At 39.5% G+C, this 27,898-nt stretch overlaps 1 protein-coding gene across 3 annotated transcripts in view; it reads right to left on the reverse strand.

The window, feature by feature from the left end:
• hepacam2 (HEPACAM family member 2) overlaps positions 1-26,621 on the reverse strand; it is a 107,521-nt gene extending 80,900 nt beyond the window's left edge. For all 3 annotated transcript variants that reach the window (XM_043689951.2, XM_043689948.2, XM_043689949.2), the window contains exons 1-3: positions 26,465-26,621; positions 17,257-17,607; positions 10,029-10,313 (exon numbers count right to left, since the gene is read on the reverse strand). In XM_043689951.2, the coding sequence (XP_043545886.2) occupies positions 10,029-10,313; positions 17,257-17,607; positions 26,465-26,543 (715 nt within the window). In that variant the 5' untranslated portion in view covers positions 26,544-26,621. The remainder of the gene's footprint in view (positions 1-10,028; positions 10,314-17,256; positions 17,608-26,464) is intronic.
• Between the last annotated feature and the right edge of the window lie 1,277 nt (positions 26,622-27,898).

Raw genomic sequence — 27,898 nt, forward strand, 5'->3', positions numbered from 1 at the left:
GCCAATCCCTAGAAATTGCTTGCCTCTACAAATGCCTGTAAATCCTGTCTCTCAGAATCCCCTCCAAAAAACATACCCACCACTGACAATAGTCTCATTAGTCTGTAGTTCCCATTTAGGGAGCGAAAGAACATACAGGGATTTTAATCAGAATTCAAATGCAAACTAGGGTACTGGAAGCTAAAGGCAGGAGTGATTGGTGAGTAGATTAGGATAGAACTGTGATATTTTGGATGAATTGAGGATTGGCTTGTGTGGATTAGAAGGTTACATTAAAAGATTGAAGTCTCATGGTGTGCAGGGTGTTCTAGCTAGGTGGATAAAGAACTGGTTGAGCAAAAGGAGACAGAGAGTAGTAGTTGAAGGGAGTTTTTCGAAATGGAGAAAGGTGACCAGTGGTGTTCCACAGGGGTCAGTGTTGGGGCCACTGTTGTTTGTGATATACATAAATGATCTGGAAGAGGGCACTGTTGGTATGATCAGCAAGTTTGCAGATGACACAAAGATTGGTGGAGTAGCAGAAAGCATAATGGACCATCAAAGAAAACAGGAGGATACAGATAGACTGGAGAGTTCAGTGGAAAAGTGGCAGATGGATTTCAATCTAGACAAATGTGAGGTGATGCATTTAGACAAGACTAATTCGAGAGCTAATTATACAATGAATGGAAGAGCCTTGGGAAAAGTTGATGGGCAGACAGATCTGGGAGTGCAGGTCCATTGTACCCTGAAGGTTGCTGCACAGGTGGATAGAGTGGTCAAGAAGGCATATAGTATGCTTGCCTTCATTGGACAGGGTATTGAGTATAAGAGCTGGTAAGTCATGTTAAAATTGTACAAGACTTTGGTTCAGCCGCATTTAGAATACTGTGTACAGTTCTGGTCACCATATTACCAAAAGGATGTGGACGCTTTGGAGAGGGTGCAGAGAAGGTTTACCAGGATGTTGCCTGGTATGGAAGGTGCTAGCTATGAAGAGAGGTTGAGTAGGTTAGGTTTGTTTTCATGAGAAAAAAGGAGATTGAGGGGGGACCTGATTGAGGTTCACAAAATCATGAAGGGTATAGACAGGGTGGATAGAGACAAGCTTTTTCCCAGGGTGAAGGATTCAATAACGAGAGATTCCACTTTCAAGGTGAGAGGTGGTAGGTTTAAGGGGGATACAGGTGGCAAATACTTCACACAGAGGGTGGTGGGCATTTGGAATGCATTGCCAGCAGAGGTGGTAGAGGCAGGTACAGTAGATTCATTTAGGATGCATCTGGACAGATTCATAAGTAGATGGGCAGCAGAGGGATACAGATGCTTAAGAATTGGACAACAGGTTTAGACAGTAGATTTGGATCGGCTCAGGCTTGAATTTTTTCTTTGTTCATTCCATGGTTAAATTTTCTGAAAATCAGCTGATTTCTGAGTGCCAACATTGTGCTATCCTTGCATCACTAACACAATGTGCAAACGCGAGCTATCTGTTATCATCCAATCTGGTCTAAAGGAATGCCTAAGACCAAATGGAATGGAGAGAATCAGTGATGGATATATTTCTGTGGAGTTAACAGGTTTTGAATTATTTGTATAAATATGAGGAGCAAATAATCAGTGGCGCACATAAAATTGTGGAGTTGAATATTGTTTAAATATAGTTATCTTTTGGGTAACTGTTGGTAGTAGAAGATGGTTGACTCAAAAATTAACATTTTGGGGAATGATTATTTTCTGAAAATGTGAAAATATGACCAGTGGAAAAATGTAGTTACAATATGGGCCTAGGTTACTTTTTCACCAAAGAGCAAGCAAGGTATGGCCTTAGCATTTCTGTTCGTACACAGAAGCAAACTAAGAATTTTTTTTTTCAGAATTGAAGCCTAATGATTTGAACATGGATGATGGTTGAGACAGATTGTCAACTTTCATGGATAAAATATATCAACAAAATAAAGAAGATTGACTGGTTATGAGGTGTAGTCGGATTTTGACAAATTTAAAAAGGATTAGGATAGTAATATTGAAAAATACACAATGGAATTCAGTATGTTGTGTGCTTGCCTGCAGAAATTTAATTGCCCAATCTGTGCTGGTATTTAAGGTATTGGACTGTGCCTGAAGTGTGAAGTGTGGACAGAATTCTTGACAGAAGTTAAATTTGTAGATAAACATACTCTACTAGGACAAATGTAGCATTCTTAGTAGCATTCATAGCACTATGGGAGGAATTGGCAATACCTCAGATAATGTCAACAATTTGGCAAGGCTCCCTAGATTCAGATCAATGTGACAGTACAAAGAGAACAGTAATCAATAGAAAGGAGGACAGATATGATACTGATGGTTTTGAGAAGAGAATTTGGGATTTACAATCAGCAAACAAACCGTAGAAATGATCAGGGTGTCATCAATAAATATTCCAATGTGATTCAAAATACCATTTTGCCATGACCTATCCCAAACACCATAATAAAGTATTTGAAACTCAAAATTAAACAGCAGATTTGAAAGAAGATGGAGCTGCAGAAAAGGCAATATTTTATTCACAAAAAATTCCAGCCCAGTGATGGGTGTGTTGATCGCAGAGTTTTTCAATTATGATGTATTAGACAGTGGATGTACATCATTTGTGCATGGAAGCAATCAGCTAAAATGCTACTGAGACTCTTTAAGTAAAAAAGGATCAGGAGAAAGCTAAGGAATTTGGGAATTCTACCAGTTTCAGATTTGGGAATGCTAGCACACTAAATTTTTCAAAATAGTGGTTGACCCTTGTAAAATAGCTAAATCAATTAGTTTATTCATGCAAATGTAAGGTCCAATGAAATATCCTTGTTATCAAATAGTCTTTTAATGAAAAAAGCATAGTTGAAACTGAATATGGAAAATGACACAGGAAAATCTGTGATTTTCCAAATTACACAATTGGGATACTATTACATTCTGTTAATGGAACATAACCTCCCCACTAAAGAAATTAAATCAGCAGCCATTGTGAGGAAGCTGTGAAATCTGATGTCTGACTTGCAGCAGTGATACTTTGTGAGGGTGAAGTGAATTCCGTTGATGTTAGGAATGAGTTCTAATTGGTAGCTACCATTGGTAGGTGAGCAATACTGTTCTGGTAGATTTCTGCAACTGAGACTAGCTACATTGTTACTCATGTTTTGTATTTGAGAAAGTATTTATTTACCATGGTCACTTTGTGTGTGGCCATTGATTTTCTGAACTCCACAGCTACTTGGTTTCACAGCCTTCTGAGCACGTGCCAACAGTCTCTAGCCCACTGCTTCTGAATGCAGGACATCTCTCCTCTTTTTAAGCTCAGGCACTAAGACCTCCCATGTACTATTAGAAAATCTTTGGAAGCCTTTTAATGTGCTGTACAGGACCTCTATCCCATGATGTGCTATTCCTCAGTGTCCCAGGACAAATACATTTCTTGCTTGATGTCTCGCACCTATTCTATTCATCATGCCCCTTCACTTTAAGAGACAGAGGTTACATTTAAGCAGCACAGGTAGAGTTAATTCATGTTCGAAGATTACAGTTTTTAATTCCATGCTGAGCTGCAGAGCCAGTGAGCATGGTCAGCATTAGCCACACACAAAAAACAGACAGCACAAGGATGCCATGCTTTCTCATTTCAATCAAGTTGCAAACCCCAATCTATTTTGGATACTGAAATAATTCTATGAAGGCCGGTATTCCGTCACCAAGTCCCCCTTTATTTACACATGCATAGTTCATGACACTAACCCAGCTAGCTCAGAACCATCTGCTGGAGTGAACACAACCCCTGACACTCCTGTTTATATCTGTCAGCCAGGGGTCTCTATTGAACGAGATTAACAGTCCCAATCAGGGAGCACATATTCTATATGAGGTCTGTCTGGTTGAACCGTTCTAATCAATGCAGGTGCTACTCAATTTATTCCCCATGATCTTTCAGATAGGAGTTTAGACTTTAGCTATTATAGCTGTTCCAATGTTTCAGATGGATTGGACTCAACTTCTGAAGTGCACAAGGTCTAATTTCAGTAACTAACCATCCGCACCGTCACTTGCCTAACAACAGTCATTACAATCGGTACAGTTTACTTCTTGGGCACCCTACTGCACAAGCACAAACGTGTTTTATGCTTTACTGCATCATGTCATAGATGATCAGCAGAAGATTATCCTTGTTTCTGATCTTGTGTATGCAATTCCATAGACCTAAAGCCAAATCAAAATCAACTGCTCATTTGCAATCACTTCCCCCATCACCATTATCACACTCTCTAGTATTTCACAAATAAATAGGAAAACGTATTTGTTCAAAATATATACCAACATAGTATCTTGCTTTAATGTTATTAGATGAAGATATTTTTATGAATCAACAATACTATATTACTTAAATGGTAAGTCAGGAGATAGCCTTTGAGTCACTTAATGCAATTTATAGTCATCATCTTCTACTTACCTCAGGTAGGAAAAAGGAATATACCTATAAATTGCAATAGTTCAACAATAGCACCTTTAAAGAATACTCAAATGCAACATTCATTGAGAATCAATAGATTTCACTTTAAAAATTAAAATTAAAAACTATACTTTTTCACGAAAGAATGTGTGAGTTAAAATGCATTTTAACTGTAAATTCATATTATTCATCTGACATTTACATGATACAAGTTATCCTTGAAAACAGCTGGGTCATTTCAGTGTCTAATTCCAGGCTGTTTGCTTTGAATAAACCAAGTTCTGGGATATACCATAAGACCACATTTGGAATGTCATACTGCATTCTAAATTTGTCATACAATGGTTCTGGTCAGGTCTCAAAATAAAATGACAAAAGTAATAATGGGACTTAAAATGAGGGCCTTCCAGAATTTAAATCATTTTTACAAGAAGAAATAGAGGAAGACTTGATCCAAACCATGCTGGAAAATACTGACAACAAGAATGTAAATAGGTTTTTTACTTTTAGTACTATTGTTGGACAAGAAGTCAGTCTAATAAATGTAAACAAAAATTATAGATCTATAGTTGTCTCCTTTCCAGCTTTGTGACTTTACAAGACATGGAATTCCAAAGTAAAAGAGAATCCATGAAACATATCAAATAAACAAGCATTGCTGTGGGATGGTACCAATGTTGTCTCATGCACTTCTCAAATTTGGCATTCATATAATTGCATTTCCAGCAGAGGTTGTTCTACAATAACGCGGTACGGGAATTCCTGCAGGAATCTCATCTTGCACACTGTTGAAGCTCAAACGAATTGGTTGTCTGATTTTCCTAGTCAGAATGGTTTAGCTGCTCACTGCTTTAACCAGTTGTCCAAGCTAAAGTTCTTTTGTTAAGTGACTCAAAGGCTATCTCCTGACTTACCATTTAAGTAATATAGTTATGGACACTTCTTTTAACTTCCTTAAACACTGGATTCACATTACAAATGTGGAAGTATGAATAATTGGTTATTCTGTGCACTGCTTGAATTGACTGAATATGAAGCTAAACTGTGGAGTCAGACATTTTAATCAAACCATTAAAAACTGTATGGATTCTCCCCTATTCCGGAAGTACATTGCCAGCCCTACGTAATAACTGACTTGATGCAAGGCAACTACAGATCTGAAGTTTCCCTTGATGCTTCCCAATTAATTCAAAAGTCCATCCTGTGGTTAATATGGGGAGTTTACCACTCAGGATTCAATAAAACTGGCATCATAACAGTCATCACTCCTTGATATTCAATGGCATGACCATTGAGTATCCTGGTGAGTTACCATTGATCAATAAATACTGTGGCTACAAGATCAGGTCAGAGGCTGATACAGATTAGATATAGGCCAAAATAATTGCAGACATAAATTAAGTGACTGGGGAGAGGAAGACCAAAGAATGTCACAACTAGAGATGCAAATAAATCTTCAAACAACAGCCCTTCAAAGGGAAGAAGAGGCAAATCAAAATATTTTGGACTATGATTTCTTGTGACTACAAAAATTATGAGAGACTACTTACCCTTGCTCAACAGCAAGCTACTGTGCAAATTATGTCCCATATGATGGACACATCTTGTGTTTTCTCTTTGAACAACACACAAGGATAGGAGTTAAAAAGCCAGTTTTAACTCTATTGGAGTATGTTAATCAGACTGACTGTTCTCAAGTGTACTAGTCTGGATTTAAGCATTAGTATACAGTGAAGATCACGGTTGAACAACTATCCCTCGTCATCCCTGTGTTGCAGGTAGAGGTAGACTTTCTTAGGGTGCTGCAAATCAGTTGTGAAAAAAGGCAGGACAATGACCAACTTTCCTTCAACCTGTTTTGTGGAATTCAATCAGAGTCAAAAGATATCTCAATTACGGAATTTCAGCCAATCTGCAAAACTAAAAATCACAAAACTGGTCGACATCAACATCAACTGAACTGGCAATCTTCACTGTAACAGCCACAACATTTGATATCTCTTGTTTCCAAACAATTCAGAGACTGACTGGGATATTTTTTAACTTCTACCTTTTTAGACTGACCTCTTATTTTGAATTGTAAGCTGTCTTAGTGTATTTTTTCAGGTATAGTAATCAATCAAGTCAATCTTTTTAAAAATTTAAGAAATTCTGGCTAAACTGCTCCTTCTAAAATAAATGTTCTTTTGGGTCTGAGAAAAATATGTCCACAAGTGAAGGGAAACCTTTAAAACTAACCTTGCTGTTATCAACTGACGGAATCAGGTCAATAAAGACGGTGAGCCAGTTCATCTCTCCTCAACCTCCCAGGAGCTTAACAGTCTGAGATATCGTGTGTGTGTGTGTGTGTGTGTGGATAGAGGTGAGACGGTGGGTGGGGACGGAATGGGGTGCGGGGTTGGGACTGTAGGGTTGGGGGTGGACGGGTGGGGGCGGTGTTGGATGGGGTTGGGGTGGGCAGGGGAGCAGGGTGGGAGCGGATGGAGTTGGGCAGGCAGGTGGTGGGGTATGCGGGGGCCGGGGTCTCGCACTCAGAAAACTCTGACCCCCAGAGGAAATCAATTAACCAAATAATCAATGATCTGAACGAAATAGTGCCTGCCCATCTCATTTGGATAATTGAGGTCTTTTGTATATGTTCTTTTGTTTTTGTGCAAAAGGTTCCAAATGATTGAAGAAGCTGAACCAATTCATGAGCAATGTCACACACTCCTCTGTGATGCAGGACAACATCTCGAATGAAAAGGTCAGGAGAGCGTGTAATAAAAAACAACTGAGTCACAGAGTCACAGATCTCAGAAGAAGTCCTTCAGCCTAACAAATCTGCACCAACCTATTTATATGAATCCTATTTTCCAGCACTTGTTGCATAGCCTTGAAAGTTATGAAATTTCAAGTGCTCACTTAAGTATCTTAAAAGGTTCTCAGGTTTCCTGCTTCAATTATCCTCCCAGGCAGTGCATTCCAGATTCCCAACACCCTCTGGGTGAAGAAGAGTTTTCTCAAATCCCTTCTAAAAGTCCAGACCTTCACCTTAAAATTATGCCTCCTTGTTACTTAACCGTGAACAAAGGGGAACAGCTGCTTCCTTTCCATTACACCCGTGCCCCTCATAAACATACACACTTCAATGAGGCCACATATCAAAATTCCCTGTTCCAAGCAAAAAAAGACTATTCAATGTCTCTTCACTTCTCCAACCCAGCCAACATCCTGATGAATCTCCACTGCAATCTCTCCAGTGCAGACATAGGAAATAACTACGGTGTGGAAATCTCAGCCTTCCATGTGAGTGTGAAATTCAGTTAGGTGACACAAGTTATCATTCTCATGTTGTGGTAACATTCCCATAAGAACTCTAGATTCAAAAACGATGTTCCCCAATCACTCAACCAGCCTGAGAGAACTTTCTGAGGTTAACTTCATTATCAGTTTACAGTGAGTTTTCAATTATATTTTCATCTGTACAAGTTAGATGATATGAGGAAATATATCATCTGTTACCTCTCTCTATTATTACCACCTATTTGGAAAGTACTGTCACCTTTTTGGGAAATCTAACATACACTGCCAATTGCAATACCAAATTATGACTGGTGAAGGCAGTGGAATTGCTCCTTCCCTGATTCTTCACCCAGTCCTGTCTTTAATCTATTCCAGAGAGGAAAGTAAGAACAGTAACAATGAGTTACACAGGGAAATGAATATACAGGTCATACTGGAACTCCATTTTATGGCATACAAGACCAATCAGATCAGTATGTGTCATTCGCACATTTTTAATGCCGTTTTTGCCTTGTAATGAAAAAAAGAATTCCACAAGCTCAGATATTATTGGCTTCTAAGCAAGTATTACTGTTTTGGGATATCATAGTTCCATTTGTGGCAAGATATTGTAATGGACTAGATTTTTCAGGACCCGCCATTAGGATTGAAAGGGGTCCCTGAGTCAGAGCTTACTAGAAGGGAGATCACTGCAGCAATAATTATGGTTACCTCCACATCCACCCCTGTTCAGTTCTGGAGTCACATTGCTGCCAATTCAGAGGAACTGAAGTTGGCAACCCCAGTGGGAAAGCTGGGCACTGTTGGGCATTTCAGAGATTGGGAGGCCACCTCAACTTGGAGGCTCCAATTCAGGAGCGGGCAGCAGGAACCAAAGAACTGAAATACAAACCAGTAATTTCACCAAGGGTAAGTGGAAAATCTTTCTGTTGGATTGGTCTCAGTTGCAATTGTGGTTTTGCATGATGCATTCCCATCTTTACAGCATGGATCCTCTGGCTCTAATCAACACCCCTGAAACTGCCAGGGAAAGGCTATTTCCAAAGACCCAGTTACCTTGCACATTGTCAGTGGCCACTCTGCCAGGGGTAACACTGACATGGTTAAATTTCTCCAAATTAGTGCCTTATCTATTGTAAATCCCTGGATCAGGCCAAGCTCACTGCTGTCAGGAAAGCATCAGTGGTTGGTCTGAATTGCCTCCCCCTCCTAGATTTTCTGCCTCACTCTTAACACATTTGAGTTAGAAATTTAGTTCATCATGTCTCCATTTATAATCATAGAATCATAGAGATGTACAGCATGGAAACAAACCCCTCAGTCCAACTTGTCCATGCTGACTAGTTATCCTAACCTAATCTAGGCCCATTTGTCACCACTTGGCCCATATTCCTCTAAACCTTTCCTATTCGTATATCCATCCAGATGCCTTTTAAATTATGTCATTGTACCAGCCTCCACCACTTCCTCTGGCAGTTCATTCCATACATGCACCACGTTCTGCATGAAAAAATTGCCCCTTATGTTCCTTTTATATCTTTCCCCTCTCACTCTGAACCTAGGCCCTCTAGTTCTGGACTCTCCCAGCTCAGGGAAAAGACTTTGTCTATTTATCCCCTCATGATGTTATAAACCTCTAAAAGGTCACCCCTCAGCCTCTGATGCTCCAGGGAAAACAGCCCCAGCCTATTCAGCCTCTCCCTATAGCTCAAATCTTCCAACCCTGGCAATATCCTAGTAAGTCTTTATTGAACCCTGTCAAGTTTCACAACATCTTTCCGATAGCAAGGAGACCAGAATTGTACGTAATATTCCAAAAGTGGCCTAGCCAATATCCTGTACAGCCGCAATATGACCTGCTGCAGGATATCATGTCCACACCTGTGATTGTCTTTCTACTTGAGATTGGGTACACATTCCACTTCAAGTCATACATCATGTTTACACTATAAGGTTTCTGTGTGTGCCAAGATATCATGTCATTAATCATGCCGGGGAGACCAAATTTCCTCATGCACAGTTATTCTACACCTTTTTATGACAAAATGTAACATTTTTAATTGTTGAAAAATCCTATCTTCCAGTTCGTGACTGTCAAGATTGGTCATTCTCATGGCAGAATACATTATCATTGTTTGTGAAATTGAACCATTTTCTTTTTTCTGGGCTATCAACATTGCCTTCAACATAATACACTTAATAAATTCCAAGATGTTACACTATATTTAAATCAGCACTCCCTTAACACTTGGAACTATTCCTAGATATCAACATTTAATGTATGACTTACAGTAAATATTTGGTGCAATTGGTTCACTTTCATTCATACTGATTGGGTTCTTTGCCACACACGTGTAATTGCTAAGGTCGTCTTTTAAAACGGGAGAAATGAATAACATCTTGTTGTCTGAGGAAAAGATGTGACGAGAGCTTGGCAGTAAGGGTTTCCCATCTTTTAGCCACTGATAAATGACCTTTGTGCCTCTAGTCACATTGCAGGAGAGCGTTGCATTGTCCACATACTCCACTGCTCCCCAAGCTGGGTCACTACGCACGACTGGTTTAGAAACAGGAACTGCAAAATAAAAGTACAAAAAATAAAAGTCAAAATGTCACTGCTGATAACCTCAACAAAGCTGACTGCAAACTTTGCATATTATTCATTTTTTTTTAGCCTCGGAACAAATTAAAAAGTAGATTCTATGACTTCTTCCACCAAGTGCAGCACTCTCCCTTACTGGAAGACAGTTGAGTGTGACACTCTCCAGATTTGCGCTTCAGTAAAATGAATTGCAAAAATAAAGATCTTAAAAATATTGGCACATTAGTTCAATCAGGCTGTTACATATAAACTATCTTCTGTGAAAATAATTAACATTCTTATTTGCATTGCATTTTAAACAATTTGTGAGCAGACAAATCAAAGATGCCAGTCAGGTTCCAGGCAAACAAGGACCATTGCTGCAGGTGTGTTAGGACTGCATGCTTGTTTTTGTTATCGCGTCCTCTTTTTTTAATTAGGGATTGACAAAGGGAAGAACTCAGAGAAAAAGTGTATCTGCCATTTGACTTATGACTCAGCAGTTTTGACAGAATCACAAATTCCACAAGGCCATTAAAAACTCAGTTCCTTAAAATGTTATTAAAATACTTATATTAGAGCCCAGTAGGAATCAAAAATGTGTGAGAAAACCAGGAAGTGGAGCAAAATCTCACAATATCCGATGAAGCTTACACTTTGGTCGTTTTGCTTTCTATCGATGAATTTTGATGATTAGTCCATACGGTTTGCTATAATCTCCAAACCCTTTCCTGTCCTGGAATCTGCCTCAATCTTTTGAAGCGCTTAATCAGTGATGCACTAACGGTATTTTTGTCTCACCAGTAGAAATTGTAGCTGAGTGGTTATGCTAATGAATGAGTAATCTAGATGCAATAGTTTAAATTCCAGTGACGGGTTAATCATTAATAATTAAAGGAATCTTAAAGGGAAAACTCGATAATGGTGACAATGAAACTAGTATTGTCCCAAAAAGAATCTGGATTGCTCATGATCTTCAGGAAACAAAATCAGCCATCTCTATCCGAGTAGCCAAAAGTGACTCCTGACTCACCACATCAACCAATGTGATTAACTGTAACTGCTACCTTTTGAGCTAAGCTGCTCCTGACACTCCTATGAGTCTCAATTATTGTTAACCAGTTTTTGATGTGGAAAACTGTCAAATGCTTTTCTAAAATCCATGCAGAAAACATCCACTGCATTTCCTTCACAAACCTCACTGTTATTTCATCAAAAAAAAATTAAAGTAACTGAACCAAACACATTTTGTCTTTCACAAATCCCACGCTGGCTTTCCTTAATTAACTCTAAATTCTCTATGTCCTTATTAATTTTTTCCTAATTATTGTTTCTAAAACTTTAGCTACCTCTGATGTTCAACTGGTTGGCCTATATTGAACAAAAATATCCTTACACCCCTTCTCGAATAGAGGTGTCAGATTCACTCCACTCCGATCCTCTTAATATTATTTGCATTACTATGAAAGATTGGAAGATTGTGGCAAGTTCTTCTGCTAATTCCATTCACAATTCTCTTCACAACCTGAGTTGTAAGCCATTCAAACAAGACAAACTATCCACCCTCAGAAAGCCAATTTTTCCATTACACTCTGCCTGTCAATTTTCACACTGTGCATTACTTTTACCATCTCTGCTTCTCTTGACTCTTTGTCAGCATCCTCTCCCTCAATACAAACTGCTGCCACTGAGTTTACTGTCTATAAATACACAGAAAGAATTCATCAGGATTCTTGAGGTAGCATTTTCCAAAGCCACAATAACTTTCATTTTGAAGGAGAAGGACAGTAGATACATGTGGACAGCACCACCTGCAAATTCCTGTTCAAGTCCACTCACCATCCTGACTTGGAAATTTATCCCTGTTCCTTCAGTTCACTGTGTCAAAAGTCTGGAACTCCCTTTCTAATGGCATCGTGGGTTTACTTACAGCAGATGGAGCTCAAGAAGGCAACTCGCTGCTACCAGGTCAAGGGCAACAAGGGATAGGCAATAAATGTTGGCCCAGACAATGATGCCCACATACCATATTTGAATTTTAAAAACCCTGTCCATGAAAAGTGGGACAAATCCAATCCAGTCAACTATCAACCCATTAATCATTAGCATGGTCATAGAAATTGCGATCAAATGACAGTTACACTTCAATAGCTGATGTCCAGTTTGGGCTCCACTTGGGTAACATTGCTTCATGGTTCTAACATGGACAAAATAACTCAATTCCAGAGGCCAGGGGAGAGGAACTACCCTTGATATCAACGAAACACTCATTATAATGGGGCATCAAAGGGTGCGAAAAATATTGATGTGAGTTTGTTTCCTCTGATTGGAGTCATACCTGGCACAAAGGAAGGTGGTTTTGGTCATTTGAACAATCATCTCAGCCCCATGACATTGCTGCACAAGCTATTCAGGTAGCATCTTTAGCTGTTTTATCAATGATCTTCCCTCCATTATAAGGTCACAAGTGGGGATGTTCATTGTCCAATCATTACTGTTCAGTTGCACGAATAACTGCTCAACTAATTGAGAAGTTTGAGCCCACATGCAGCAAGACTGGACAACATTCCGGCTTTCATAAGTGGCAAGAAACATTCATGCTGTACAAAGACAAGACAATGACTATCCTCACTAATCACATTCAATGACATCACCAATCCTGAATCCTCCGCTACCAAGATGCTGTGGGCTCACATCGACCAAAAATCAATCTGTAGCACTGTGACCATTAGAACAGGTCAGAGGTTGGAAATTCTGAAACAATTAACTCACTCGCTAATTCTACAAATATTCTCTGCTAAGAAAGACAGGATTATGATGGAATATTCTTCACTTCCTGGATGAGTGCTGTTCCAACTGCACTCAGGAAACTTGACTCTATGCGGCACAAAATTACTTAATCATCACCTAATCCATTGCCTGAAGTATTTGCTCCTTCCACCACTGATCCATCATGACTGCAGAATGTCGATACTCTACATATTTAAGATGTACTACAGCAATACACCAAGCTTTCTTTTAAAGTTCTCCCAAACTCAATCACATTACAGGACGAGACAATAAGGCATGAACAGAATGACCACCACATTCGAGTTTACCTCTGATTATACACTATCCTGAGTTGGAAATGTATTTCCATTCATACATCATTGCTAGATCAAAATCCTGAAACTCCATAAATAACAACACTATGAGATCCCCTTGATCACATGAACTGAAGTAAGTGAAGACCACCTTCTCAAGCTCCAATTAGTGATAGGCAATTGGCCGCCAAGCCCACATCATAACCTGGAATGCAATGGATGATCCTGTTAAACATGTCTGAGGAAGAGAGCCTTTCTTATTGCTGAAAACATGTTCAATTATATATGATTAAAAGGCGGTGTAGGCTGGAATATTGAACTTGAAGGTAATGGTGCTAACATCACATTAACCTTACACACTGACAAATATCATGACCTGCCTACTCTGCATATTTCTACCAAACTCCCATCGCACGCTGGTCACGCCCTCACCAACATTGGTTATACACAACTCATACTAGAAATATGAATGCACAATATCAACACTATTTTGGATATCAAACAGAATTCATACAATCTTAAAAAAAGGGCACTTCAATTTTAATTTAGCGGCAAATTACTAGAGTGGATGAGGCACAGAGAAAAATGGGAACAGAGAAAGAAGAAACAAGTAAGGAAAAGATGACTCAGACTTTACAAACTTTGTGAAAATCAAGTTTTGGAGGTGTATCCTGTGGATTTGCCAAATTTGAATAGCCAAAGTATTTATTTTATGCAGAACCTGGTTTGTGAACACATGACTGAAGAGTGAAAACTTTCTTGTGTATCAGCAGCCCACAAGACAAGTGGACAGTGGTGGTAGAAAAGTGATTTAAATTTTCACAATGATATAGACCAGAAAGCCATAATATATATGAGCAAAATTAGGCCAGTCAGCCCATCGAGTCTGCTCTGCCTTTCAATCATAAAATTATGGAATCCCTACAGTATGGAAAGATGCCATTCAGTCCATTTAGTCTGCACCCACCCACCAAAGAACATCTCACCCAGATCCAGATCCAGATCCAGACCCAGGCCCCCATCCTAACCTATAATCCATTTAGCTTGCACATACCTAGATACTTTAACATGACGAATCCACCTAACCTGCATATCTTTGGAATGTGTGAGGAAACTGGAGCACCTGGATGAAACCCATGCAAACTCCACACAGTCACCCAAGGCTGGAATCAACCCCAGGTTTCTGGCAATGTGAAGTAGCAGTGCTAACCACTAACCATGCCGACGCAGCAGCACAAATCATGAATGACATATTTATCAACCCTATTCTCCTGCCTTCTCCCTGTATCGTGGTCCCCTTACTCATCAAGAACCTATTTATCTCTGTCTTAAGTACACACGAAGACTTGGCCTCCAAGCCTTCCGTGGCAATGAATTCCACATATCAACCATCTTCTGGCTGAAGAAATTCTTCCTCATCTCTGTTCTAAAGCATCATCCCTTCACTCTGACAATATGCCCTCAGGTCCTAGTCTCTCCCACTATTGGAAATATCATCTCCACATCCACTCTATCTAGGTCTCTCAGTATTCAGTATGTTTTATTGAGAGCCCACCTCGTCCTTCTAAACTCCATCAAGTATAGATCCAGAGTCCTTAAATGCTCCACACATGACAAGCCTTTCATTCTTCTAATACGTATGTGTAGTAGAGACATGTAAGAGACACCACACTCCTTAATGCTAAAATCCCTGTTGCAAGTTGTGCAATGATGTAGGGTTGCCCCTCGATTTAAAAACAAGTTAAAGTTTCTTGGATAATTTTCACCAAGCATGTCAATGCAGTCACCTGGATGACTCATGCCTGGTTACAGATGAGGAAGTGGTTTGCCAGCATCAGGAGGAGAATGAATGTGAAGATGTAACTCAATGTTCTGCACATTTTCCTATGAGACTGTTAAGCATGAAACAAACGGCATTAGCGACACGGTGGCTCAGTGGTTAGCACTGCTGCCTCACAGCATCAGGGACCCGGGTTTGATTCCAACCTCAGGTGACTGTCTGTGTGGAGTTTGCACATTCTTCCCGTATCTGTATGGTTTCCTCTGGGTGCTCCGGTTTCTTCCCACAATCCAAAGATGTGCGGGTCAAGTGAATTGGCCATGCTAAATTGTGTTAGGTGCATTAGTCAGGGGTAAATGTAGGGGAATGGGTCTGGGTGGTTTACTCTTCGGAGGGTCGGTGTGGACTTGTTGGGCCAAGGGGCCTGTTTTCACACTGTAGGGAATATAATCTAACCAGAAAAACCTAATTTGAAACTCCTTGCAGCTTCCAGGGAGTTTAAGTCAAAGAATGGTGCACAACGGTTGCCATTTTACATGCATGAAGGGCTGGACATTTGGCTTTATAAGTGATGCACCTAGCAACTTTCAAACAATAAACTAACAGGTAATAATTTTTATCTTTTGTGTTTGCCTCATGTAAATCTGAAGGAATCATTCACAAAATCCCACATGTAAATTGGAAATAGCAGAGGCAGGTCTCTCGTGATAGTCACAGGATGTCTGGAGGGATGCAGAAGCATTGCCAGTAAGGTTCTGTCTCAACTGCCTCCAGTATCATGCATTGTTATTTGATCCTGAATTCCTATTCTTCCATTAAAACATTCAATGTAATCAAAATCTCCAATGGAATCCCACAATCACTATTTTGCCTGGTTGATTTAGTTTTCAGTCTTAAATTGAAGCAAATTATTCGTGATAAATAAAAAATGTAAAAGTTCTGGATTATTTTAACAATGCACCGTAAAAATGATAATTTAAAGCACACTAAAGGAGCACATTTATCGCCAGGTCAAGATCTAGGATTCTTGATGCACTCATCTTCCTGAACAAAGTGTGAGCTATGGACTAAACTTTATTTAAAATTTTGAGATTTAGCAGATGGTTTGAATTGAAAAGCTATGTTACTTTATTGAGACTTTCATATGGCTGTAATGCCACTTTGGTTTGTCCTCTCAAATAAAGCACTGCAATTTTTTTTATAGAATAAGTACATAAAATCCAAGTCTGGTTTTATGATCAATGAACATGCAGCATAACATTCAGCTCGTGGCACATCTTCTTGCAAAAGTAGTCCCTTGTAAAGGAAAAGGACAGTTTGAGGTAAACAAAGTAGAGGTGCAAGCATTTGTTATGCAATGCAATCATCAAGATATCTCACTACATGCGAGGAGTAATGGACTAATTCTGGCATGATTTATCTGTGAATGATTCCTACAGATTTACACGAGGCAAGCACAAAAGGTAAAAATTACGACCTGTTAGTTTAGTGTTTGAAACTTGCTAGGTGCATCACTTATAATGCTAAATGTCCACTGTCACTGGAAAGTCATGTTTATTTTGTATTCCAGGTTGTGCAGTATATAAATCTGTAGTAATGTTTGATAAGCAAAATGATTGGAACAAAAGTAACCTTGAAACATTCCCAGGGAACTGCACATATTGTGAGTGTTGTTCTATTGAATTCCCTCTCACTAGTGATCACTGAACATGAAACGAGTACTGCAAAAATATTTTGACTGTAGCAAATTGGATCTGAATCTTTATCTGAAGTTGCTCAAAAACCTGTTAAATATTAAGACAATAATTTGATTGTCCTAAGCTTACCTGTAGGCTGTCTATCCATTATTTACAGAAGTGCAGATTCCTTTGAAGCTACAAACATTAGAAGTAAACAAATTCCAGGAAAAGCAATAACTTTGATAGTGGCTTGGAGGGCATTATATTAAGTTGTTGCTGGAAGAACTGGATGTCATACATAGCCTATGCTAACCTTCCTGACTTGCACTCCCTCTGAGCAACACTCTTGACTAGCAAATACATGTTGTTTAAAGAAAGTTTGTCAGTCTACTCACCATTGACTTGTACAATTAGTTGACGACTCGCTGATGCCAGCTTCATCCCAGAAACAGTCACTTTAATAGTATATTCACCATCATCACGTAATTCCACTGGGTTAATCAGTAATGAAGCACTGGGAGGGGACAAGAAAAACCTGTGTCCATGTTCCATGTCAGGAGTCAAGGTATTGTTCACAGCAGTTACCAGAAGCATAGAGCCTGAAGATTGACTTTGGAAAGTCCATGTTATCTGAATGTTGTGATCTTTAGTTCCAGTGGTGTAGTTTGCAGGGAGCAGTAAAGGTTGTCCAACAGTGCCCAGGATCAATATGTTTGGCACTGTAACGGTAACATCTCCATAAGAGCCTGAAGAGAAGATTAAGAAAACTGAAAACCCATATGAGTCTTTAATACAGCCACAAAGGTTTGATATTTTAGAAACTGAAAAATATAACTTTTAGACTTGTTTAAATGCAAAATTGTATATATTATTTGTCAAACTATAAGGCAGTGAGAGATTCAGATAGCCATATTAGGTGCAGAGGAGGAACTAAAAAACTTTATACTGTCATTAAAAGTTTGGGATATAGTCACTTTTCTGGGTCTCTTCTACTCCCAGATCTGCTTGTGGTGCAGCTTCAGATATTTTTGGATAAGGTAGCGTTGGGGTTAAAATTACATAATCACTCCTCATTTTAATTTGCTAATAAAGCCACTGACAGCCTACCTATAACAGACACTTTGGTTGAATCTGAAAAGTACACAATTAAAATAAAACAACATTAGAGCAAATACTTTTAATATATTGCAAAAGTATGATGAAAATTCAGTTTCTGAATTCAGATGAAATTGTAGAATAGATGCTCAGGGAAATAAACTCATTATCAATGTTGGAATAATTGCAGTTGGCAAATGAAAAGAGCATGCCATTAGTTTACTTGTAAAATTGTTTTTTTTTAAGAAATCACTTACATTTCTCTCAATTCTCCTTTCAAATGACTTGGCTAATAAGAGACAAAGGACAGAGAACAGCAAACCTGGAGACCTTACCCAAGTAACCAGTTTTGATGTGTTATCCTCCAGAATGAAAGCCATTAGCCTACTTGTGTTTGGATGCTCTGACACACGTGCACTGACCTCGAGTGCCCATGAACAAGCACGTTTCAGCCAGAATGACTAGAAAGTTATCAGGACCAGGAATCCAAGTTGATTTTTAATTTTTTTTGTTGGAACCTTGTAGCCAATTTAACCAATAACAATAACTTCAAAACTATCAACTCCATTTCTCATTTAACATTTTTCATTATCCAAATATCTCTTCTTGAGTTCCCTGTCAGAAGTTACAACAGTGCACTAACTTCCACCATGAGTAGGGCGGATCACAAGTTGCCCCCAACCAAAACAGAAATCAAACCTTGTTTTTTTAGCAGCAATCTGATCTATACTGACTGTGCAGCCAATTGAGCAAACTAGCCCCATGAGAAATCTGAATTGCTTTGGCACTTATACTTTTACATCATGTTGTAGCCTGAACAGTGACATTTCTTTCCATCACACACCTGCTCTTGCCATTTGCTATTGGCGTATGTTGGAAGGTATATAAGATATATAAGTTGATACTCAACACCAGTTCTAAAGAAGAGATATACTGGACTTGAAACATTAATTCTGTTTCTCTCTCCACTGATGCTGCTACACTTGCTGAGTTTCTCCAGCATTCTCTATATTTACTTCAGATTTCCAGTATCCACAGTATTTTGCTTTTACTATCAATACTCAATCCATTTGGCCAGTTCAAAATGAACCTTCCTTGGACATCACATTCTGGAAAGGGACTTAAACCCATAGTTTCTGGCTCAGAAGCAGGGGCATAGCTACTATGCCACAACATCTCTGCAACTTAAATATAAACATTTAAATTAACGATAGCAATGTATCCTATTGCATTAGTTGGAAACTGAGGTTTAATCTTAAATTTATTTGGTTAAGTGCAAGTTGTTTTAAGTCTTTTGGAGAAACTCTTGCCACAAGGCTCAGTGAGGTTTTTCTCTGCATCTTACTAAAACCTACCTTTTTAACTATAGCATCACCCTCTATAGCATCTCTCACATCTAATTCAATCCCCATTTTACAACATACCATTCCCAGAACAACTTGCCACTCAGTGGATATCCATTGAAAAAAAAGCATCAATTGCTCCACGCCATCTTCAACAGGCCATTGAGCATCTGAACAAGCACTGTCTGTCCAGATCTGCCCGACACAGTTCCTGATATTTGCTCTGGATGGACAACAAGGGGTAATTGGCACTCTGCTTTCCAGGCAAAGACTTGGAAGTCCTACTGGATGAAGTGGTGCAGAGAGAGACTTCTTCTTTCCCTAGGACTAGCAGTGGAGGCCTCTATCAGACTATGCCAGTTTGGGCTGAGGCTTCTACCCAGATTACAGCAATCCCAGCCAAACGGAAGAATGCACAGCTCTGTAGGAAAAAGGTCAACGTCCTTCTCCACTCCACCAATGTAAGTGCCATCACCTTCTCTCTGATATTTCACACGGTCTCTTTCTACTATACCCACCTCCAACCAAGGCTCACACTCTATCACTTTCACTGTTGCCTGCAACATCATGTCTCACTCACTGTCACCCACCCCAACCCCAACACTACTCACCCAACACGCCCTCTACCCTGCCTACTCACTCACTCACTCAGGACACATCCCTATCGGTGCCAAAAGAAACATCTGTTCCACCAACTTTATCTCCCCTAATATTGGTCTCTTTCTCATTCCAGGAGACAAAGAGCCCACAATAGGGCAGAAAAACTCAAGAAAGCTGCCTAACATTTGGCTCCTCAGTCCTTAGGTGGACAGAATCCTGACTGACCACTGCGAGTGGCTGACTGATCATGTCCAAATCCCTGGACTGCTATCTGAATCTTCCCCTTGACTTACTTTGCTGTGACCCTTGAGCAAAGGCTATTACCCTTGATTTGACTGATGCCAGCTACCAACCATGGCAAGCTGTCTGCCCATGTATGTGCTAAATGACAAGGCAAGACAGAAGTAATATGAAGTTACTATCTCTAGCTGAGAGGCAAAGTGCACAAAGACAAGACAATGTAAGGCAGGAATGCAGTGAGTATCCCAGTAGGTTCAGATTGAAAAGCCCATAGATATATCTGGTCCAGTTCTTGGGTTTAGTGCATGTCCCTGACCACACAATATTGTTGCATTAGCAATATAAAGATAGTTACTGGTGCAGCCTGAGATGTAGCATTGAGGAATAGAAGGATACTGGTCAACAGTGCTATCAAGCAGCACAAACACAGAAAGAGTCTGAGTCTTGACACAGTGCAATTTTCCCACCCTGGAGCTGGCAAGAGAGTTGGCAAGAAGGGGAAATTATGGGGCAAGTTAGTTCTGAGGAGAACCACACTCCTTTGTCACCAACAGAAGAATTAAATGGTGGGCAAGAAGGATGATTTTCTTGATCCACCAGCAATTGAGGCCTTTAAGTGGTAAATAATGGCAACTTAATAACATCGGCACATCACTTGCCTGATCACCTGTCTCCCCAGCAGGACAGTAAGGTGGCTCATTTCCTTACTGAGAAACCGTTGCAACCTCCTGCAGTGGAATAGTACAAAAAGCAAGCAAGAAGTTGTCCTCTGGTCTCCAGTCCCTCTCCTTACCTCCAATACATCTCCTCCCTACCTCCACCCCCACCCCCACTGCCTTTCCTACTCCCTTGTACTCATTCCCACTTCCCTGGTTCTCCTGGTTCTGCCAGGGTCGCTTTGCCATTGACTTTTCCTTAGCCTTGGTCCAAACAGAAACAAAAAAAATGACCCTAGTTATTTTTGTCGACATCAAAGCAACATTTAACTTTACGGTATTAAGGAAGACTAGCAAAATTGAAATCACTTAGAATAAAGGAGGAATTTCTCCACCACACAAATCCTACAGCAGGAGATCCTCAGGATACTGTTCTAAGTCAAACCATCTTTCCTTGTTTCATCAATGATCTCCCCTCCAACATCAGGTTAGAAGTGGAAAAGTTGTGTAATGATTGCACTGTGTTCAATTTGATGCACAACTCCTCAGTCCATGCCCATGCAAGATCTGAACAACCTACAGGATTGAGCTACAAAATCAGAATTTGCTGGAAAACTCAGCAGGTCAGACAGTATCTGTGGAGAGGAAGCAGAGTTAATGTTTCGGATCCAATGATCCTTCTTCAAAAATTAAGACCTGAAATTTCTGATTTCCACCATCCTCAGTTCTTTCTAATTTAGGAAAGAGCTAAGTTGTAAGTCACTTTCAAGCCTCACAAGTTCCAGGCAATGACAAGAGCCAGCAGAAATCTAACTCTTGATGTCCATTACAGTGTGGAGCACCTACTGATGAGGTACTGCAGCAACATGCTAAGCTTCTAAACCACTGACCTCTACCATACTCATGAATAAGACCAACTGATCCCTTTACATCATCAGTCCTTCAGTGTTGTCAAAGCAATAATGCTCCTCCTCTAACAACAGCAAAAACAACAACAAAGACATTATTAGTGCATCTACTCCACATGGAAGACAGCAATTCAAGACTGTTTATTACCATCCTCTCAAGAGCAATTGGGAATGGGCAATAAATGCAGGTTTTGTGGTGATTTACACATTCCGTGATGAATAAAGATAAAAGATCAGTTGTTCCCAAACCATTTTGAACACTAGCCTTGAACATTTCTTGCAACCATGCGACATCTGGAAAAAGCCCATCAAAATTATCTCATTCAATTTTCTTTCCCTTTTAAATGACCAAATAATTCACCCTTTGCATCAGAGATTTGAAAACTCACAATGTTAATGATGTTACTTGCGTGATACCATCTGTAACATAGAATGCTAATAGTATCAAACACAATAGAAAGACATGTTGTTTGTAATGAGAACAAGGAGTTGTATTTATATAATAATTTAAAATTCTTATGACTCAAGTAGTATCAGAAAAAAATTGATAGCTAGCTGAAGAATTACATAGTGGGAAAAGTGGCTAAAAAGTCAAGAAAAGTGATAAACTTTGAGGGGCAGAGGGTCATGGAAATATTTTGCAGTAAAGCAGTTGGTGGTTGAGAGGTAAAACAGGGTGTTGTCAGTATTTTGAACAATTTTGGCAATATAATAGTTGCTGTATTCCACTTATTGTGAAAAACTCCTTCCAGGATACACTGGTCCATAAAAAGTATTAAGGGTTACTTTGTGTTCTGTTTAGTTCAATGAAAATGTTTTCCAATGTCTCACTGACTATTTTCAAGTACAATGTACGTCAGTCAACATATAAATGAAAAATCAGACCAAACATAATAGTCTATGTGCTGCAGCGAGTGAGTGATATGTTTATAAAAATTAAAATATAATGGATTTGACTAAGAAAATATAGCTTGTTTTGGAAAATACTGACTACTTGTTTAGGAGTGTTGCCAAAATAAATTGCAAATGAAATGAATAAAGTTGAAAGATCAAAGCTGCATTGACTGGAATTCCTGACACTTACCATTTTTAATTTTCTTCTTTCTACTCTTGATGAAAATATCATTCTGACTTACATTGTATGACTTGCCAGAACTGCTGTCATGGGCAGCAGGTTGTCATGAAACATTCAACCATATCCTGCTGAGACTTATTATTGCTATCAATTATTTTGGGTCTTACGTCATGAACAGTAGATGGACTAGTTGCAGCTTCTATCTATTGTCTGCTGTACCATCCAAAGAATGGGAATATTAAATAGCTAAACTGTAATTTTTAATTTGAACAATGCTGCCAGCCTGTAATCTAATTGAATTATTGAAATTCCTTCAAATTTCACTGGTAAATCTCAATTTGTAATGCACAAAATTCATCATTTTTTTTGTAGATAATTGAAAGGTAACATGACTAACAGGGTTAGGGCCATCACAGGAAAATTGAGGCAAATGTGCCTACAGAGAGAAATCCTTTATTGACATGTAAATTGGACTGGTTGTGGGTAAACAAACTGACTGAAACTAAAGAAAGAGACTAAGAAAAGGACGTTTAGAAGGAGAAATAAGCACTGGTACAAGCTTGCAATATCTCTGCAGTTATACTCCATTAAATGAAGGAAATGTTCAACAAACCATCAAGTTGGGAGGATTTTGCCATCTTCAATCTACCTTGTTATTTTATATTTGTCATTAAATAGAGTATATCTCACTCAGTTTTGACTTTGAGTTTCAAACGACTGTAAACATATTGCTATCTGTGTTTAGTTTGTACAATACTAAATCACGAATGAACAGATATCACAATGTTTGCATTTATCACTTAATTCTGCAGAAATGATAAAGAATTATTGTTGGAAGTTCAGAAATATATGAATCTATTTGAAATAATATCACTTCATTGAATCACTAAGGATAAATGTCATCTTCATGGCTAAGAGTTATAGGAAGAGATTACATAGGCTGGGACTTCTTTCACTGAAATGTCAGAGGTTGACGGGTGACCTTTCAGAGGTTTATAAAAATCATGAGGGGTATAGATAGGTCAATGGCAGGTGTCATTTCCCTATGGTGGGGTAATTCATGACGAGGGAGCATACTTTTAAACTAAGAGGAGAAATATTTAAAAAGAACTTAAGAGGCAACTTTTTTAAATGGAGAGTGGTTTATGGGTGGAATGAACTTCGAGAGGTAGTTGAATAAGTACATGAATAGGAAAGGTTTTCAGGGATATGAGACCGAAGCGGGCAGGTGGGACTAGTTTAGTTTAGGATTACGTTTGGCACGGACTGGTTTGACTGAAGGTTAGAGGTCTGAGGATGGGCTTTTGCCTGAAATGTTGATTTTTCCTCCTCCTCAAATGCTGCCTGACCTGCTGTGCTTTTCCAGCACCACTCTAATCTTGACTCTAACCTCCAGTATCTGCAGCACCCACTTCTGCCTGGTTTGACTGAAGGGTCTGTTTCCCTGCAAGATGACTCTTTGATCTTTGAAGTGGTGGGTGTGCGTACAGTTACAACATTTAAAAGACATTTGGATGAGTACATAAACAGGAAAGGTTTGGAGGGATATGGGCCAAGTGCAGGCAAGGGACTATTTTAGTTTGGGATAATGCTTGGCATGGACTGGTTGGACCAAGAGGTCTGTTGCCATGCTGTATGACTTTATGTCTACGAATGGAGCAGATTTCCTAACTATGGCTGAGTCCAAGTTTTATTCCAAATCATTGGGTTGAAAATTGAGTGTGCTGACATTCAATAGATGTCCTACTTTCCCAAATTACTACCGAGGTAAAAAAGCTAAAATACATCTGAACTTGAAAAGTTCCAAAACCTATTACACTTGGAGAAGATTTTTTGGAATATAAATGGGAATGGGGAGGAAGTGGGCTGGAACCACGGGTGATGGAGAAGATACCGTGCCACAATAGTTTGCCAATGGCAGGTTGCCAAGCCATGAAGGGGCATATGTGGTATGCTCACTACTTCTCGGCCGGGATAATCTGATTAAAAAATCTAGCTGGATTGCAAGTATCACACTGGTTCCCCTGCTCCATTTCTCAAAAGTTCCCAAAATTGCCACCATTGTTCCCTAACTATCCTGGCTAGCTCGGAAGCTCCCTGCCCCACATTCTACAAGCAGGCCTCACCTATGACAGCACACATACCATTAGCACTGACCTTAGATGGAATCCAACTGAGAGATGTCCTCCTGATGTGAGAGTTTTTGCTGCCACTGCACTGCTGCCTATGTTTTGGAAAGTGCAGAAGGTTTACCAAACACAACAGTCAAAATCTTTGATCAAAGGCTTCAACCTGTCATATCCTGATACCAACTCAACTTCTTGCCTTTTGGGGACTATCGATTGTTCATGGCTTGCAATCACTGGCCACTTCCTGCCTTTGATGTCTGAAACATTTGTGCATCTTTCAATATCCAAGATTTCAAACCCACATTTGGTGTCTTCTGATTTTGACTTCCTCGTTTACTTGCCTTCTCTTTCACTCATTTTGACCTTGATGATCCCCTGCACTTAGGGTCCTGCCCATTCCCCTGGGTTTCTCAGCGACAAAATGAAAGAACAGAACCCTCCAATCACCCACTTCATGTTTGGGTTGTAATGGTAATGAAATAGTATTTTAGAATACTTATTTGTATTTAGATTTGCATTTTACGTTGGGGCCAGGTAAAATAGCATTTAACAATTCTGCAATTGTGTTGTTGCCACTTTATAAGCAGCAATAATCGTAGGGGCTGACAGGTTTACCTATTGATAATTTCCTTGATACTTAGGTTCCACTCTGTGGATCACAGATTTTAATTACAGACTAATTTATCTGGCATCAGTTATGGCAGGGGTGACATTAACATTAAAATATAAACGTGAAATATATGTTGTGAATAAAATTCATGCAAAAATTATGCCATAAAAAGATTTGGAATTTGTAATATAGTTAAAGTAGCCTGTTCCAGCTAAGTGAGTGTAAACAAATATGATGGGCCCTGCATTTTCCCATTATTTTCCAGAACATTTCCTTTTACAGGAAGAATGTAGTTTTACAGATCACCAAATAAAATCCACTTCCTAACTTTAGATTGAATCTTCTCAAGGACAGAGGCAGAAACTTGTCCACAAGTTCACAATGTGCACTGTCGAATCCCTCTTCCGCCACTTGCCATCCTGTGTGACAAGAAGCAGAATGATATCTGGAAAAAAATATCGTTCCAATGAAACTATTATCTGCAATGGCGGTAAAAGGTATCACTTCGATCTAACGACCTGATCATCTTCATTCGTTTTGTTCGACTTTCAGCGAGAGGAAACGGTTTAGAAATAGATCCGAATCGATTGAACGTAGTTCTGTGTAAAAGCTTCAGGTAAGAGAAACAAACCGAGGCTGGTCACTCAACAGCAAGCCGAAAGCTTCTCCGGGTTTTAACCAAATGCCGTGGGTTTGTGACTGCCCTAATGCAAGACAATCCCTCAATATTGGTCACCCTCAGAAGATGATTTTGTTGCAACCCTTATTTAAAAGCAAGTGAACATGTATTCAAAAGTTTCAGGGAACAGCATGCAATTGGTCAGTTAACGTTGGATTCAGCCTTTTGCAGCAATCGCAGACCCTGAATTATTGTTTGAATTATTTAACTAAGCTCAAAACTTTTTTTTTGATGATCAAATACAAATAACTTTATCTATTTTTCTTACCTATTGTCAGGATGCATATCTCATACAGCAGGAAATGAGTTTTGCTACTGAAGGGATCCATGAAAGCATCGTGCCCCATGGAGAGCCTGGGTGACCGTATACTGTTCCTGGTCGGGTGCAACTGGCCCCAGCTTCGTTTGACAGTGAAATGAGTTTACTTCTGGCTTTGGCTCCGGGTTCTCATCACACACGGAAAGAGAGAGAGAGAGAGAGAGATAACACATATAAACACACAGCGCACCTATCCATCAGTTTAATATCTCCTCCCATTTTCACAGCTCTGACACACTATGGAAATGCTAACATTGGAATATCACACAGTATTTCATTATGAATAAATCACCATTGTGCGTACACTCGAACATGGATCACCAGAACATTGACAATCCATATTTAGCATTATTGGGTTTCCTCTTGTTGAATGGAAACTCGAATACATCCTTTTTGTGTGAAATTTCAGGTGCGTGCCAAACAACTGAGCTGAAGGGGGAACTTTGATAACTTTGGGGAACTGTTTACAATCTGATCTGAACTGAAACCTATTAAAGGCGGAATAAAGGGATCTTGAAGCATACAAGGCACGTCCTGTTTATTAACTTGACAATGCAAATCATTGATTTCAATCATTAAAGAGGAATTGCCTTGCATTAGGGCAGTCTACAGGAATAGCAAGGATTTGGTGACTGCAACAGGTCACAAACCCATGGCGTTTGGTTAAAGCCGGGAGATGATTTCGGCTTGCTGTTGAGTAACCAGCCTTGGTTTAGCAAAGTGCAGTCACACCGAGACTACCAGCAACATCCACCATAGTCGGAGTCCTTCAGGGTTTTGGTAAACAGAGCAGGAGCTGTAGCGATTGTACTCAGTTATTTGTCTCGGGGATGCACAGGGCGGATCCAATGTTTGTCTTAGCTGAACTACGTTTGATCGATTCGGATCGATTTGTAAACCGTTTACTCTCGGCTGAAAGTCGAACGACACGAATGAGGGTGAACAGCTCTTTAGGTCGAAATGATACCTTTTATACACACCACAGATAAGTGTCGCATTGGAGGTATTTTTTTCCAGATACAATCATTTACTTCAACTTCTTGAAAGCACAAACCTTGTGAACAGCGATCGCTGATACATCTGTTTTAACAGAACAAACTATACAGCTTTGCGGGTGCACTTTTATTCAGATAGGAAAACACCCCACCAGCTACCCGCAAAAAAAAATTGGAAGTGAATCAATGCAGGGCCCACCATTATAGAGTTCTATTTCAAAATGTCAGTGTTCATTTGCATTAATGAAAAAATAAATGCGCATCTCTCCAAATAACAAATGTCGGACAATATTAATGACCAGTTATACAGAACTATGTCAATCGTGTCATAGTTTACAGATTTCACGCGTGACTGGAGGAAACAAAATGCAACCGTGGTGTCCTTCCT

Source organism: Chiloscyllium plagiosum, unplaced genomic scaffold (assembly GCF_037043375.1).
Source record: "Chiloscyllium plagiosum isolate Xiang-an unplaced genomic scaffold, Cpla_swu_hap1 HiC_scaffold_5, whole genome shotgun sequence".
Lineage (NCBI taxonomy): Eukaryota > Metazoa > Chordata > Chondrichthyes > Orectolobiformes > Hemiscylliidae > Chiloscyllium > Chiloscyllium plagiosum.